Raw genomic sequence first — 18704 nt, 5'->3', positions numbered from 1 at the left:
AAGAGGGGGAGGAATGGCTGGTTCAATGACCTTTACAGGTGGTGGACCTGTACAATGGCTGGTTGTTAGGTTACTGCCTCATTTCCTTATATTCTTGTTTTTGATCAATAATTAATATTGAAATGAATGACTATCTTTCTTAGAGTTAGCATTATCTGATTTTGGGTTTTTTCCCCCTTTTTTTCAAATATTTGAATAAATTTTTATAATGTTCTCATTATTTTGAAATTTAAAAATATGAAAAGCATTACCTTTGGGAGGGATCAGATATCACCACAAAGCAGGTGTGAAAGAGGAGGGTTAGACGACTCTACATGTAGTTGTTTCATATTTTGTTTGTGCTTCACATTTTTGTTCAATTTGATCTTTTGTTTCGATTAAGAAAGACTACTAATTTTAAATATGTTCTTTAATAGATGAGGTAGAAATTATATCTGCTTGTTGATAAGTTCCAAGAATCAATGATATCTTTCTCTTAAAAATTTAAATAAGGATGCAGTCTTGATTTAGAATGTTTTTTTTTTTTTTTTTTTATACATAAGGGTTTTTTTTTCTTCTAAAATATATGTGAAATGGATCCTAAAAGTTTGTTTTCCCCCTGAATTAAACTTTTATATAATAGTTAAGTGGTTTTCCTATGCTATAATAACTGAGTGTTCTCTTATGTGTTGAGTGTTGAAGCAATCAAAAGGTTGATGCTTACCAAATTTGTAGACCATTGGGCTACTTCAACTATGTATAACTGAAAAGAAGGATGAAAGCCAGAAGTGATGAAAGGCCAAACTTAATATTATAAAACTCTCACAACAGAGGAAATTTGTATATACATAATACCAATAAGTTTATACAAATGTTGTTAAAGGTTTTACAAAAACATTATCTGAATAAAAGCAAGGTCACTCGTAAGGATTATTAAAGATGAATTGAAGTCAGGTTATTAAATAAGTGACTGCTTGGAAATGAGTAATATATTGAATAAATATATATGTGCAAAAATAAATAAATTAATCAGATTTATGTGACATTTGGTATTACTTACTTCATACTTGATAGTTATAGTAATATAGTAATATATTCATGAGTATGTGATAAAATGAAAATTGCTGTAAACTTCAACTAACAGATTAGGTAATTATTGTAAATACTTATGTCAAATATATTTTTAATTGCATTTCAGTGGGACAGGCCTTGATTTTCTGGGCCATGTGAGATATTACTATCTTTAATGAAATTTTTTCATGTGTTGACTATCTAAATGTTTCAAATGCAACTAGTTTAACATTAGGTATTTTTTTAAATTTTTGATATCAATTCAATGACAGACATTGTAAAAGCTATAGCAGTATAGGTGCAAGAGAACATGGCTACTCAATGTTCTAGATGTTTTTTGTGTTTAACTTCCAATATTGTATTTTAAGAAACTTTAAAGCTGATTAAACAGTTATTAGGTTGTATGTAAGTGTATAAATGACAGTAACCCTCTTATATTGCAAATGACTATCAGTACTGCAATAATGATTATTTAAATAAAATGTTTTTATAGACTCTCAGGCCTTTTTTAATTGTATTATATGCAAGAGTTTAAGATAACCTTGATAAAAATAAAATGATGTTTATTATTTGGAAGGACATTATTAATGTGAATCAGTTCTGTGATTGTGATTAATGATGATGATACCTGGTTAAAAACTTCCTGTACAAATCAGTCTGCCAATGTCATTTTGATAGATATTCTTAGTCTGTTTATAGCCTGAGTTTACTCTACAGGATAAAGATTGTCAACTTCACTTCATATGGTAGACATCTCTGACAGCGAAATGGGCCACCATGAAAATTATACAGTTGCCTTGAGGTTGTGTTTATAAGTATTTTAAAAGCAACAAACCAATCATAATTAACTGCTAAACTTGTCTTTTAGTATTTTATCAGGTTGTTAAGTTACTGCTTCATTTCATTATATTCTTGTTCTTGTCCAACAACCTATTGTTCATTTGTTTTAAGGCAGTAACTTGTAAGACTGTCCACATTTATCCCAGGATGGAAGTACATAGTTTTGAAGGATCACACAATCTTCATATTTTGAGCCTTAGCATGACTACATAATTATCTAATTTTTGTCGAGCCTGCAACTTTTGTAGCAGAAAGCTCGACATAAGGATAGTGATCCGGCGGCGGCGGTGGCGGCGGCTACGGTGGCAGCGTTAGCTAACTTCTTAAAAGCTTTATATTTTAGAAGTTAGAAGACCTGTATGCTTCATACTTTGTATATAGATGCTTCATGTCACGAAGTTTCCGTCAGTCACATGTCCAATGTCCTTGACCTCATTTTCATGGTTCAGTGACTACTTGAAAAAAAAGTTAAGATTTTTTGTAATGTTAATTTCTCTCTTATTATAAGTAATTGGATAACAATATTTGGTATGTGCGTACCTTGCAAAGTCCTCATGCCCGTCAGACAGTTTTCACTTGTCCTCGACCTCATTTCATGGATCAGTGAACAAGGTTAAGTTTTGGTGGTCAAGTCCATATCTCAGATACTATAAGCAATAGGGCTAGTATATTCGGTGTATGGAAGGACTGTAAGGTGTACATGTCCAACTGGCAAGTGTCATTTGACCTTGACCTCATTTTCATGGTTCAGTGGTTATAGTTAAGTTTTTGTGTTTTGGTCTGTTTTTCTTATACTTTATGCAATAGGTCTTCTATATTTGGTGTATGGAATGATTGTAAGGTGTACATGTCTAACTGACAGGTGTAATCTGACCTTGACCTCATTTTCGTGGTTCAGTGGTCAAAGTTAAGTTTTTGAGTTTTGGTCTATTTTTCAAATTATACTTTATGCATTAGGTCAACTATATTTGGTGTATGGAAATATTTTATGATCTATATGTCTGTTACGCAGGTTTTATTTGACCTTGACCTCATTTTCACGGTCCATTGCTAAGTGTTAAGTGTTTGTGTTTTGGTCTGTTTTTCTTAATTTATAAGCAATAAGTCAACTATATTTGTTGTATTGAAGAATTGTTAGCTGTACATGTCTGCCTGGCATGGTTCATCTGACCTTGACCTCATTTTCATGGTTCATTGATCAATGTTTTGTTTTCTTGGTTAATGTTGAGTTTATGTGACAGTTGTAATAAAGCTTTATATTTAGGTCTATCAACATAATATCAATGATTAGTAAAGAAGGCGAGACATTTCAGCGTGTGCACTCTTGTTTTTATTAGCATAAAGTAACATATTTAATCCCCCATGAATACTTATAAAATTGCAATTAAAAGGAAACTGTACATGAATTACTGTCATTTCAAAACATATAATCATAATTTTCCTAAAAGTATTTTTCTCCTGGATTCAACCATACCACATACTATTTTGTATTTTTTAAAATTTAACAGGATAAGATTGTTATAATCAGTATATAATCAGCATCATCAAATTTCGTGAAGACATCTAATTATTTTAAAGGGACTTAGACTGTTTTTAACCTGTAGTTAGTAGCTAATTGATAGACACCTACAGATTGAAAGACTTGTATTTAATGGTTTTGATGGAAATTGATTTTGTACGAAGTTTCTGTTGTCAGTGATTCATGTTAAATGTTTCATTGTCATATATAGAAAAGTTAAATGTACAGTTTGTCTCGGGATATTAAATTAAATATGTATTTTAATACATTGCCTATAAAATATAAACCCCTCTACTCAAACTCCCATGGTTGCTATGACTGGGGCTATATAATAATGTTGAATTTATCTATAAATGCTTAAGTATACTTGCTTGTTTGACATTTTATTCAGGCCTACGTAAGACACTTTAATACATTTCTGCTTTTTGATATTGTAAAAGATTTAATGTTTATTGGTCATATGAGATGATAATATATTGTTTGACAAACTATGCACAGCTTAACCTTTCTTGGTACGTGTGTGTATTTAGATAAACATAGTTACTGTCACACTGACAGTGAGATACCCTATATCTCATTCTCAATAGAAATCCATTGATTCTTTCAAGGATCCTGTCCAGCTAAGTAACTGTTATCCAAAAGTTTGTAATCCTGATATTGAATGTTTACATACTATTTCAATTCAGGCATGTAATTTTATGGATGTTCTTCTTAAAAATTATATCACTATAAAATATTTTACCAAAAAGTTATTAATCTGCAAGATATTTTTGAATTAGTTTTCAGCAGGTCAAGTTGGTATGAAATTTAAGTTCATTCTCCTGTTTTGCAAGTGGTCAACCTAATTGATTTATATCTTGATCATTTATAAATAGTAATAATATTATCATAATCTTTATTAATCTAAACTGAAGAAACAAATTAGAACATCTGAAAGTTCTTTTATTAGGACTAAGCTTTATATGTTTATTAGTAACTTGGACACATGAAAGTTCAAATCCTGATATTAAAGTCAGGAGTTATTTCAAGTAGTAATTCACATCAAGCAGAAACAAAAAGAGTAGAATTAACCTTTGTATGAAGTTTAATCAGTTTTAATAAGATTTAAATGTTTTAATAAGAATTAGCTTAAAGTGTTACTTTGATAATACATTTCTAGTACATTTATACTGCAAGTCTGGTTACATGTCGCTGTTTGCATAGAAATAAAGAAAATAGTGTTTTATCCCTATTACATTAACAATAGAAGGGAAAAAACTGGAATGTTATTCTACCACATTGTACATGTACTTAACACCTAAGGGGTTAACTCTTAAAAATCAGAACACCTAAAGGAGTTAACTCTTAAAAACAGAACACCTAAGGGAGCTAACTCTTAAAAAATCAGAACACCCAAGGGAGTTTACACTTAAAAACATTGCTGCAAATTTTGTTAATCTAAAATTGATTTGACATATATCCCTATTGGTCAATCAATTTTTCCCAAATTAAGTTAAGAGGGGGGTCAGTGAAAAAACTATGTGAATTAAGTTTTTTTATCCTTCATTGAACTTTTGATGTCATCCCTTAGGTCAAAGTTAATATTTTGTAAAATCTGAAAATTAAAGAAGCCAAATCTACTTAAGTCAAAGTGTTGGGTATCCCCCTTAAGTCTTATGAAGTGGACAATTATTAAGTTTTATGTAAGTTTTTTACAGGATGTTAGTTAGATATGGCATACTCCTTATATAGCAAGTTGATGTCTTGTCATCTGTTCCACTCATGGGGATGTTTTTTATTGAGTTAAAAAATTTAGTAGCTTGGTGTTAAAAGAAAGAGTTACTCTCTTAGAATCACAATGTAACTTCTGACCATGCAATTCATCAAAATACCAACTATATATATATTCTATGAACAATAAACAGATATTATCCCAATTCCTGAATTATCATCTTATTTCACGGAGCAGTCAGGTGCCTACTTAACAGTAAAAAACTGTCAGTGTGGACCTATAAACATTAAAAAAAAACATCATTACATGACATGTTTCCAAAATGACATGTAATCAATGTCATAGGCCAATTAACTGGATTTTTCTCTGCTTAAATCCTTTTTCATATTCACATATTGTGGTTGTATTTAAAAAAAAAACAGCACCCATATTAATCAATATTTTCCTTTTAAACAAGTAAAAAAATTATCCAATTTAAATAATATGCATGTTTAAAGAGGTATTTCATCACATAGACACATTCTAAAGTCAGTTTATTATAAGATTATGATGTGCCCATTGACCATGGCACCCTATCACATGGCTATGCTGATCCTGAATAAGAACGTTTTTTTTACACTTTTAAAGTAATCACCAAACCATGGTTTTGACCTTTGTTATGAAAAGCTATCATTCAGCATAAATACTTTGATGAAGATGTCAGGATTAATACCTTTCCTTAGAGACTTAATGACAACTTAAAACACAATTACTGAACTATGAAACTCAGATCAAACCATCCATCAAATATTTGTTTTGAATATTTGTTCATAGGGGGTAAAGTTGTATTGAAATATCAAATTTGTTTAAACATCATCTTTAGGACCTATTCAGATGGTAACATTCATGTTTAAGTGTATTATCAAATGAAGTTATGTTGTACAATGTAATATCATATCATAGGCGGATCCTGGGGGGGGGCCCCCCCTTTCGTGGGAAAAATTTGGTTGATTATATAGGGAATCATTGAAGCATGACTGGAGCCCCCCCCCCCCCCCCCCCTTTTAGGTCAGTCAGCAGGCCCCCCCTTAGGAAAAGTTCTGGATCCGCAACTGCATATCTATTTTAATAAACAGGAAACTTAATATCCTCTCAACCATTAAATTCAGGTCATACTATCTTAATGACCTACATTATTGTGAATAGTATTTCAAGGTAAATAGCTGCCAGTTAAAAATTAATAGATCATATACTTATCTGAGGCTATTTGATTCTCTTTGACATTTAGGACTATCAATTAAAACCAGTGGGCTAGGATGTAAATAAATACAAGGAACCATTTAAATTTCAACTATGAGCAAAACCAATAATATATAGTCAGTTATTAAAGGCTTTTGATAATTCTTTTGACTGCTGTCACTTGCTCAGCAGGGACTATAGTAATAGTCTTCTTCATCCATCAAAACAATACTCAGATAATTATTATTGCCAGAAAGCTTTGTATACTAGGAAGGATAATTTGTTACCATACTTATATTACCCTTTAGTTTCAAGTTTTTTTACAGGAATTATTTGACTTTTACTGTTTTGGTCTATTTTTCTACATCTACAAACTAGACTCTTTTGCAACATCTATGAGACTATTTGACAGAAATTGCAAGGATAAGGCCATAAAAAAAGAATAGGTTTGTTTGCCCAAACGCTACCTACCCAGAAAAAAGCTGCCTGCTCAAATTCTTTTATTGTCCTGATTTGAAGAAGTTTTTTTTTAATCAGATAGGCATGAAGACTGATAAACTTCTGATACTTCAATTTCTCTTTTATAAAAAAAAAAAGAAAATGCCTACCTACCTTCCCACTGTCTCAACCTTTGGATAGGGTTTGGGCAAACCAAAACATTTTTAATTGTGCCTAATGTTTGCAATCATATGTAGTTGACGTACCATTTTATATTATCATTTTGATTCCACCATTTTAATGGGAGTTATGGAACTTTTTTTGCTATTGTACCACAATGACACCATGTTTAATAGGGAAATGATACTAGACTCTATATAGTGTACGGATGATACTGTAGACTATTGAATGAAGGTGTAATACCACCAAATCATGGTACATCACATCAGGTTGTGTACGAAAATAAGTTGAAAAAAAGTATTCCCTTGAATTTGACAGTTGTAGGTAATTAATCCTACATATTTTTTTTTTGCAGCAAAACATTTCTGTGTCATAAACATATGTCTTGGGTATTTCAAAGCATCATTATTTTTTAATTTGGGGTTTCTATAGAATATTTTATAAACTTGAAGTATCATGGTTACTAAATCTTGTACACAGGTTAAATAAGGGGAGAAATTTGTTTGATTAACTTCCAGTGATGGTTATTTTCTTATATGCAATGAAATGTTATGTGATTTTTTTTTTAAGTACTGGACAGGATAAAACTTTACTTATGCCAAGTATTTCTTTATTTGAAGCAAAGATAAATTCTGCACATTTTATTGAAAAGTGCAAATTTAACAAAGACGAATAGGGGAAAATCAATGGTGGTATTACACATGAACAGATGACCTTGAAGATCACACATTTTTCCCTACCGAAGGTCTGTTTTTCTCCAGGGCCTCCAGCTTCCTCCACCAATAAAAACGTGCCACCATGAATTTGCCCAAAAAGCGAAGCTAAAAAGTGACGTAAAAAACACAGAAAATCAAGAAAATCAAATTTAATGACAATTTAGGTTTAAGTGATTGTTAATCTATAAACACAAATATGTCACTTGTGAATGAAAATTGTCAGAACAGAAAAAATAATGATATGATATTCATTTATAAATAAATTTGGATATAGTGAAATGTACATTTTGATAAATTAGGACATAAATCATCAATGTTGAGCTTAAGATGAGTAAAGAAATCCTTTGTGAGTGATATTACAAGACTTCATAAAAAGTCCAGACATATTGAATGTAGAAGTTAATGGCTAGTTGGCAGTCGAATTACTTTATAGATTTGTCTTGTAATACTTTAGAGAGAAGTTATTGTATGGTATTAAGTATAAGTAAACATTAAACATATATATCATTGCTATGATTATTGTCCTTTTTTGTTATTATAAGTGACAGGGGAATACCTTTTATGACCTGATCACCAGTATCATATCAGTCTTTAACTATATATATCTGAGATCACTTCGTTTTGGACTAAGTATTATATCACAATTTATAAGTTAATATAAAAAAATTCACAATTTAAACTATGTTTTTAAATTGGAGAATCTGAAGAACTGTGGGCAGCTGCCAATAGTTTCCGTGTTATAACTTATCAACCATTCAACCAATAGTTTTCAAATTTAAAATATGTTGTAACTGATGACAAAACGGAAGTTTTAATATTGATGTTTTTCATTACTGCTGTTAATGAGTTTCAGTGTGAGAGTTCCAGTTTGATTTTGAACATTTTTTCTTTACTGTTATGATCCATGATATATTGTGAAATGGCACTATATATTATTTCCTTGCAATAACTAAAGTTCATCTCAATATTGACAGTTTTCTCTCATCCTGTTCAAGAGTTATAATCCTTGATAGATTGGAAAAAATATTAAGCACAGATTGTTGCAGGTCATACATTAAGCCTGAAATACAGAAAATTTGCTAACTTCCAAACTACGTTTAATTCACATTTTCTTCAGAAAATGCCTGTACCAAGTCAGATATTTGATGGTTGTTTAATATTTGTTCTGTCAAATGAAAAAATGATATATTTATCATGGGCAGTGTTATGTGATAGTGTTTAATAAATCTATATTTTCTAAGAATTATAATGCTAAATTTCAGTACTTAAATAAGATATATGTATCAAAAATGTCATAATTAAGCATTCTTTTCTGAAAAAATCTGGATTAGAGATTAATTTAGTTAAATTGTTATTGTCACCTTTATAAGATTGAATAAGATTGAGTTTGTATGATTATTGAAATAGCACCTATATAAGTTAATAAGCCATTTTCTATTTTTAGATAAGATATCAATCTTATATTTTCTTACATAATTAATTCTTTACCTTTAAAGTGTTATTTATAAAAAGGTTTCTTTAATGTACTGTGGCTAAATAAGTTTAATTTAGAAAATAACCCTCCCCTTTTGGGGAATTATCATTTTATGTATTTTGATTGGTAAGATAGGCTGACCTTTGAACTATGCCAATTTGGTAGTGCAATGTATTATCCTTGTTTTCATGTGTAGTTGTAATATGAAATGAATGATTGTTTGAAAATGTGTTTTTGAGTTTGAAAAAAGATAGATGGTATCAGATGTGTCTGCAGAATCATATCTTGTAGGTAAATATGACTTTGTACTTGCATTTATTGAAATGCAAGAAATCCAGCTATGTCATAGAGAGGTGATAATGTCTTAGAAATAGTTTTTACATGATTGATCTTTTGTTAGATTTTAAACACTCTGTCTCTTTTTGAAGAATTTGTGAGGGTCTCTGAAACTGCAATAAAGTGATTTCTCTCTAAATGATAACTACAGTACAGTAACATTTGAGTTAGCCTGAGAATCAAGCGTAATATTGTCATAGTATTGGCTTTTTATTGCTTATAAGTCAGGATAATGGAATGAAATTACAATGCACTCTACCACAACATATCTCTAAATTGATTTAATTCGTGGTGATCTTGTTCTTTTTTTCTTTAAAAGAATCAACAATGCTCAGACTAATGATATTTCTGGGTATTAAATAACAGCTTAATTAAAAGCATTGGAAATTTCAAACTTTAACTAGAGAAAAAAAGTAATCAAGTCTGATTTAATTAGAAGTTTGGGTCTCAGTATTGGTTCTCTGAATATTTGGTTCTGATAGACAGTGTAAATGTTGATAAGATTTGACTTAAAATTGTATTTATCAACTTTAATCTGAAATAAATTGCTGAAGGAGATTGCTGCTTTAGTAAGGATTTCATTAAAGCACAAATTGAGGAATTTTTACTTTGTAGAGTAATTTTTGTAGAAGAATTTGAATGCCCTCCTCCTAAAAAAACCAAAACAACAGAACTCTATAGTCCTTGAAACGTTGAAAGCTTAGGTACACTTAACAGAAATAGGAGCATCACAATTTTTTGATGACCATGATTTTGGAAGAGTATTCTTAGGAAAAAAAAGTCCCTATTCTATACATATCATTGCTTGATGTATTATTTTAGATGTGGTATGAGTTTGCTAATAGTTTGATACAATGAAGGATATTTCAAGTTTTATCTAATTGTTTTTTTACAGATAAAAATGACCAGAGTTATTGGACTTTGTTTGTCAGAAACTAGACATTTTTATGTGTCATACACTGCACTTACGACACAGCCTTTTACTCTCATTTAAATGTATTCTTGTGAAAATCAGGCTGTTTTTTTTACATTTTCATGTTCTGTGTGTCACTATAACTTGCAATCAGATTTTGGTTGTTGAAATTGAGTGAAGCCGAAAACCATTATTGTTGAAATGTGCCACAAACCATTGTTGTTGAACTGAGAAACTTGTTGATAAGGAAAGTATTTACTCCTTCACACCAACATTGCTTGTGTATGTCATAATTTACAATAAAACTAAATGCAAAATTATTTTTTATGCAAAGTAGTGACGTACTTGCCAAAAACTTTTTTACACTAATTGTTTAATTTACAGTTTTGAATTATAAGAAAAACAAACATACATTTACTTAAAAGAGAATGGTGACATAAATTTTACTTTGTATTGAGAAGGATTACAATTATATAGTGACACAGTTTTCAATTAAATTATAATAAGTTTAAATGTCAACCATCTCTCTGTACAAAATCTAATTGTGTAGTCTCAACCGAGATTTAACTGGTTAACCAGAGAACAGCCCTCTATAGAATTCTCACAACTTATATATAACAATACACAGTTTAAATCTCTCGTTGATATGCTGATTATATATTTATGTTGTATATATACATGCAACATGTAGCAAAAAATCAACAAAAATCAGTAAAATGGTTTTTTTTTTTGACTTTGGTTGTATAATTAGAATATTTATTTATATTAAAAAGAGATGCCAAAAAAATCAGACTAATATGTTTAAATTTTTTTTAAAGAAAGATATTTTTGGGCAAATTTGGCTTTAGTTGAAATGACCATGTAACTATTTTTGACAGAATTGTCACAAGGTTACACATATGCCCTGAGTCTGGAATTGGTCTTGACAGTTACAGTTATTTCACAGTCAATTCTAATGCAGAGACATAGTCTTATTTTTTGGCGTTTGCATATATATAGATATGTATAGCATGACACCCTGCAGTATAAAATGATTAAAGGTTTGATGATAGATAAACTATTAAAGTATATGACGTCAGGACCAACAGAGATATTACAATCTGATTGTCCTCTTATTAATTGTTATTGCGAATCCATTTAAGAAATGACTGTAATATTTTTTCTGTGTATGAAGAAATAACAATTTTTAACATAAAAAATGTGGTGCACACGAAATAACCCCCGTAGTGGGTTGTTTTAAAGTGTGCACCACATTTTTTTATGTTATTTTGAATAGACAGATAAAATATTACAGTTATTTATTATAATTTAATTCTTAATTCCATTTTAAACTGGAGTAAACCATGGAAAAACGTTAATGACATCACAGTCACATGACTAAATTATGTCTATGGGTTGATAAAAAAAACCAATCAGAAGACGCATTACATCCAAAATTAAATTATATAAAAATATTCTGCAATTGTCTTGTTTAAAAATTCTACCAACTTAATTCATGTTAAGATATCCTACAGACTTGGCTGCTGCTTAAAATCTTTCCCATTCTGTCATTCTTTATTTAGAAAACCAATAGCATGAGAATAATGGGATGTTGTATGAATATCTATGAGACAACTAACTATAGACCACTATGCAGCATTCAACAATGAGCAAAATCTATTTTGTATTGTAAGCAATAAAAGATTCTTACTTGACAAATCATGAAACAATTAATATTGCAACAAGGAAACCAACGGCATAATTTATGACATAAACAAGTAAAAAAGGAAAAAATATGACATGCATGCAGAGAAACCAACGACTACCGTAAAATAATACCTCCTGACTTCGAACATGCACAAAAAAGAAGTTGCAGATTTAAGCATTCATTTTAGAAATTATTGCATGTATTTATTATTGCGATTTTTGAAGATAGGGCAAACGTGAGATTTTCTACTGTAATTTAAAGTAAATCTAGATATGGATATATGTATAAGATATCAAAATGTGAGCTCATATTATTGCAAATACTCTTTCAGGTGTAATATTCTCTATAATTTCTTAGTTTACAGAATTACAGACAGAAATACAGTTTAAATATATTATTTATATATATGTATATAAAAGATATGCTGCAGCCTTCAAATCTTTACTTTATGGTCCTTCAATGTTCTTCTGTCCTACAATATTAAAGAGTTGGTATCCAAGCAGATTGTAATAAAATAACAAATCAATTTATTAATACAATAACTTGTCAATATTGACTTTGTATTTATACTTACTTAACAATACATGGAAGCTAGACAAACATTCTTACTTCTCTGTAATTATATAGTACTATTTAACTCAAAATTCAATTCTGTTAAACATTGTTATTAAAGGAGTTATATGTATTTTACTGGAACAATAGCTCATTTGTAATAAATCTATAAGCTTGTCCAGAAAAGTTTGGTTTCATTTTAATGCTGACAAATTTATATAGACAATGAGGGATTAAGTCAGGTCCTTGCCAATGTATTTTTAATTCATGCTGGAGAAAAAGCCACATTTAAGTTTCAATTATATATATTTAGTGTGGAATATAATATAATTATTCAAATCTTTTCATATTAGAAATCATTATGACAATTATTACATGGGACAACTCAGTCATTCCTGTTTTGGGTTATATCATGTTTTCATCCTTTTTTCAATTTTATTATTTTTTTAGCAAAATGTCCACACATATATATTTATTTTAGATATTTCAAAATTTATTTGCCAGATATGATATTTTTACATCTTTGGTTGTAAAATTGATATCTTTATTGTATGACAAAAATCAGTACTTTATATTTTTTGACTTGCATTCTTATCAGTATTAATGCACGTTAATGGCATTCCATTTTTTTTTTTTATTCAAATACTGTAAATAACAAATTCATTGAATATAGTTATGTATATTAGATGTTAATGGCATCTGAGTTGTGAAAAGATTTCTTCTTCATTTATTATGCAAAGGACTTGCTAAAAAATATTCTCCCAAAGGACCTATGAATAGACTATAATTTCATACTATATTAACATATGTGTTGTTCTAAGTAAACCAGTCAATGATAGGTTCTAAATGAAATGGAATCAGATATTTCATGGATGTCTAGTTGTCTAAGTTGGTTAAGTTGGAATATTACAAATAGGTACACTAATACCTCTACTTATGAAGTTATATTTTATCTTTCAGATATGGATAAGAATATAAGCTGACAACATGTCTTATTCAGTGTATTCATACTACAGTAGGGGCCATGTGTTGGAGAATGTGGAAAATGGCACGGAACAATGTGCAAGCTGGTTACTGCTGCCAGCAGAGAACCTCTGGAACGTTGGAGTTCGTGCATTTATATATATATTAGCCATATTGTATTTGTTTTTAGGCGTTGCAATTTCTTCGGATATTTTTATGGGTAGTATTGAAACAATTACAAGTAAAAAGAGAACTATAGTCACTTGGGATGCCGAAAAGGAAGAAAAACATGAAAGAGAAGTTTTAGTTTGGAACGAAACTGTAGCAAATTTAACTTTGATGGCACTTGGGAGTAGTGCACCAGAAATTTTATTGGCAACTATAGAAATGATTTTTACTTTAGGAGATACAGAACCTGCCGATTCATTAGGTACTTTTACTATCATTGGTAGTGCCTCATTTAATCTTTTCGTTATTTCATCAATATGTGTTGTTAGTGTATCATCTCCGGAAGTTAAATATGTCAAAGAATTTGGTGTGTTCATTGTGACAACAATATGGTCTGTATGGGCTTATGTGTGGATGTTACTAGTTGTTCAGTATATATCACCAGGAATAGTTGAACCATGGGAAGCATGGGTCACATTGTTATATATGCCTATGTTTGTTTTAAATGCATATGCTCAGGACTGTGGTTGGTGGTGTAAAAAGTGTAAGAAGACCAAAGTAGATATGGAGGAAGAAGAAGAAAATGATGTAAGTATCTGTCACTTAACATTGAATTATCTCCCCGTCATATTACATTGAATTATCTCCCCCTGTCAATTTACATTACATTATATCCCCCTATCACTTTACATTGAATTACCTCCCTCTATCACTTTACATTGGAGTATCCTCCTGTCATTCTACATTGGATTATCTCCCCTGCCACTTAACATTGGCTTGCCTCCCACTAACTTTACAGTGGATTTTTCGCCCTTGTCACCCTCCCTACATTGGGTTATCTTCCCTTATCTATTCATTATGAATACAAATACTCACACAGGTACCAAAAATAGCATATTATGAAATAAAAGGAATTATCTTCTTTAGCAGTTTTTGGGAAGAGAGATATTTATCTCTTTATAGGAAATGAACTACACTTTGACTGGATAATCAAAGTACCGATAAACAGTGTTACATACAATTACATCATTGATTGGGCTAATTGATTTATCTTAGCAGAACTAGAAAATCTTTATTAATATTTGCACAGTTTAAACCTTTCACTGGGAATTATTGATCAATATTTATTCTTTATTGCCTTTGTAAACTTTGTATCTGCTATCATGTGAAATCATATTTATTTTGAAAATATATAGCAATATTTTTTTATGTAGCTCTGTAAAAATTTCAACCTTGATATATTTCTTGGTTTTATGTTTTTCTGTTAGTAAATAAAGTACTGTGGGTTTTAAACAAATAGTACTCAATAATACAAATGACGGACTGTAAACACTTAAAATGATTATTCAAACTACTTTTTATGTTGATTTTACTTATTTTCCTTTGTTTGATGGATGATTTTCCCACAAGTTATTTTTGTTTGTCTACTGACACTACCAATAATTGAGGTTATAGAGAGATTATATACCTACCACACACAATGGGTATAAAGAATAAAGACATACATGGTGGGGGTTAAATAAGTTACTTACTTGACGGTTACTATTGGGCCAGTTGATTTCATTTAATTTGTTTACACCATATTCCAAAAAGATCTATGGGTCAAAAATTATAATCTTTCAAATTATTCTGGTAAAGTGAAATTTGATTTTTGTCATTTTTTTTTTACTCTTTTAGAGTTATGGTATTTGATTGTTGGAAAATAAAAAATAATAAGTGGATAACCCTCTTTGAAACAGTTGCATTCTATATTCATCGTTTCACTTCTATAGTTGCAGAGTTAATAGTTGGGAAAAGTTTATTGGTTTCCAGATAATAGATGGATCCAACAATATTTTTGAAATGGATTGAAATTTCAATGATATATTTTGAACCATACTAGATTAAATTTTATTTTTCCAAAACTCCGAACTCCATACCAAAGCTTAAGATCAAAAACAAGGTACCGGTAGAAAAAGAACTATTACATTTGTACTTAAAATGATAAACAAAAAGCAGTAAGAGTGTTAGACCATTTCCTATCCCTACAACTTACATTTACTAGCATAACCCAAGCTTTTAAAAATAAACCAATAGGTACTTTCACTCTAACCACAGACTGCCTGAGTGCAAACTTTGCCCCCATTTATTAGAAAGGAGATGTACATGTAGCTTACAAATACAGACCACCATGCATCCCTAACTTGTATATTGAGCAAACCATTGGAGAACATTATTTGCAAACACATGTGGAAAATTGTATAATATCAATTTCTCATATAGAGCCACCAGATACAAGGGAAGATCACATCAACAGCATGTGAAAAATACCCCAAAAACCCAACCAAATTGCAAAAATCAGTACACCAATTGGTCTCTCAGGTAAAAAGTTGTCTCATAGGCAATCATATCTATTTTATATGGGCAATATAGGACTTTGAGAAAGCTGTTGACCCAATACAGCATGATGAATAACTAATAATGAGATAGATGGAGACATCAATATTTAGCTTTCAAAGTTCCTCAAAAGTGTAACGGGGTTGTTTCCCCTCAGTACAGGTAGAACATATAAAGCCAGTCTTAATCAACTGAGCTAGGGAATCGACTTTTTGGCTCAGTGGGTTAACGCACTGACTGTCACGCAGATGACCGGGGTTCGAATCCCGGTGGTGACGATATTAATATATAGAGTAGATACATGCACTCCAGTTACAAAATGTTGATGAATGAGAGAAGAAGGAGAAGGAGAATATTCTACAGATGTACATGTTGACATTGGGGTTCTGCAAGGAACTGTTTAACACAGATATGCCATATACACTTAGTTGGATACATTTATATTGCTGATGATTGTTGTCTGTATTGACAAAAAAAGTCTCTGTTAGGTCACCAAACTTTACAAAAAGACCCAATACAACTGGAGTATTGTCATAACAGTTCCAAGGGCATGAAACTCAATTGCTAAGAAATGATAAATTATGAGTAAAGAAAGAAGTCAAGCCATTTCTACTAAAAATTTGAACAAACACATACTTTGAATAGATTATCTTGGAAGATCTAAAATTTGAAGAACCACATCAACTAAATATCCTGTAAAGCCAGAAGTACCGTACTGTAGAAAATGTTCTGAAGAGTGGAAAAACTGGTATACATATCCATAGTGAAATAATTATTGGAATTTAGAGCTGAGATCTGATATCCTTACACATCCAAAGATGTTGATAAATTTAGAGCATTCAAAATTGTGTTGCCAGATTAACCAAGCATGACTTCAAATCTGGAGAAGCAGGATGGTCACTAAAATGATTTTATGTCATGAGCAACATGATATGTGCCTCATGTTATGATGTACCCCTTGTTTTGGTATTTTTGGCATCATATTTTGGAATTCAAATAACAAAATGATGGTGATAACCATGCCTTATCATGTATGTTTAACAAAGCCAAAGGCAAAGGGGTTGAGGTACTGTTCCCATCTGTCAGAGTGTTAAACCAAACCAGTCAGTCATTATAAAAGACAACTTAAAGGAAGCCAAAAAATTGTTGATTATATAAGTACTAACATTGTTCAAGGACAGGAAATCAAAAAACTCAAAATCACTAAATAGATCAAACTAAAAACTATGTAACACTAAACAACGGTTCCCCTGAACACCCCTTGGATCTGCCACTACTTTAGCTCCTAAAGATATTCATTAAAAAAATACACTTTATATTATATATGAAATAACAATTAGTCAGGAAAGTCAATATTTTGTTTTTGCTTTGACCTTTCTGTGAAGCCTAAGGGTCCAAATTAACCACAAACTTGTTATGCATTATTCTTCTTTATAAAATGTACAGGATGACCCAACTGCAGCCTTGCACTGCATGATATAAACATAGAGGTAAAATCAATTAAAAAATCAATTAAAATCATTTGTTAGGGATTTATTGTTATTAAATATTTATAGGAAATGAAACTTTTGTGAACCCCATTCAGAATTATGTTTGATGGTTCAATTTTCTATCTGAGATTACCTGTCCTTCGTATTTATTTAAAAAAATTAAATATTAATAAAAAAGACCAGATAGTACTTAAATTACAATTATGATTTTCTAGATTTTAAAGTTAATAGTTGATTATCCTCTTTACATGATGGCCAAAAACTCCTAGAATTGAAAAGAAAAAGAAAAAAGGTAAACAAACTTAAACTTGATAATACATGTATGGCATTATCTGACTGTGGCGGATACAGGGGGAGGGCTCTGGGGGTTGGAACCTCCCTTTTTTTGGACAACAAATGCATTTGAATGGGGACATATAGTTGGAACCTCCCTTTTAAAAATGGCTGGTTCCACCACTGATTATTGTTTTGCTCTTTCAAAAATATTCAGACAAATCCAACTTCAAACATGACTGTTACTGTCACGAAATATAAATTAAACTGACAAAAATTGAAAAAAAATCAAAAAATTCTGAAAAATCATGTGAAATACCACTTCCTACCAAACTTTGGTTGTAAATGATGAATACATTGAAAATAAGACAGGGACACACTCCTACCATAGTCAGAAATAATTTTAATCCTGATTACCATAATTTTGAAAAAGAATGAAAAGTTTTAGAAAATCCATTATAGGGTTCCTATTATAAATTGCTTTTGAACTTTCTGGTTTGAAAAGGTTTGAATAAGTTGGAGAATTGTTGACAATGTTCCTTAGATCCATGTGAGCATTGCAGAAGGGTGTTTGGAGCCTCCAGTTAATAGAACCACCTTGAATTTGTTATTTGAAGTGTACTGTATTTTGTTCATAGGTACAAGGGATCATATTGAATATAATATAATCACATTTAAGTTCCATTGTCAATGTGTTATGATACTCACCTATAATCAACAGATGAATTGAATATCTCTATTTGTATGACAATCTACAACAACAGAAAATAAATCTTGTTTTATTTAAGTTCAATGCTCTG

The 18704-nt window shown here is 30.5% G+C and overlaps 1 protein-coding gene across 1 annotated transcript in view; it reads left to right on the top strand.

Annotated features, from left to right (window-relative positions):
• The window catches only part of LOC143071912 (sodium/calcium exchanger 2-like), a 129394-nt gene that overhangs the window by 40494 nt on the left and 70196 nt on the right, over positions 1-18704 (top strand). The window contains exon 4 of the mRNA XM_076246591.1: positions 13595-14353. Coding sequence (XP_076102706.1) covers positions 13622-14353 — 732 coding nt within the window. The 5' untranslated portion in view covers positions 13595-13621. The remainder of the gene's footprint in view (positions 1-13594; positions 14354-18704) is intronic.

This window comes from Mytilus galloprovincialis, chromosome 4 (genome assembly GCF_965363235.1).
Source record: "Mytilus galloprovincialis chromosome 4, xbMytGall1.hap1.1, whole genome shotgun sequence".
In the NCBI taxonomy this organism is placed as follows: Eukaryota; Metazoa; Mollusca; class Bivalvia; order Mytilida; family Mytilidae; genus Mytilus; species Mytilus galloprovincialis.
Note: the sequence above shows the minus strand (reverse complement) of the source record. Positions and strands in the feature narration are given on the sequence as shown.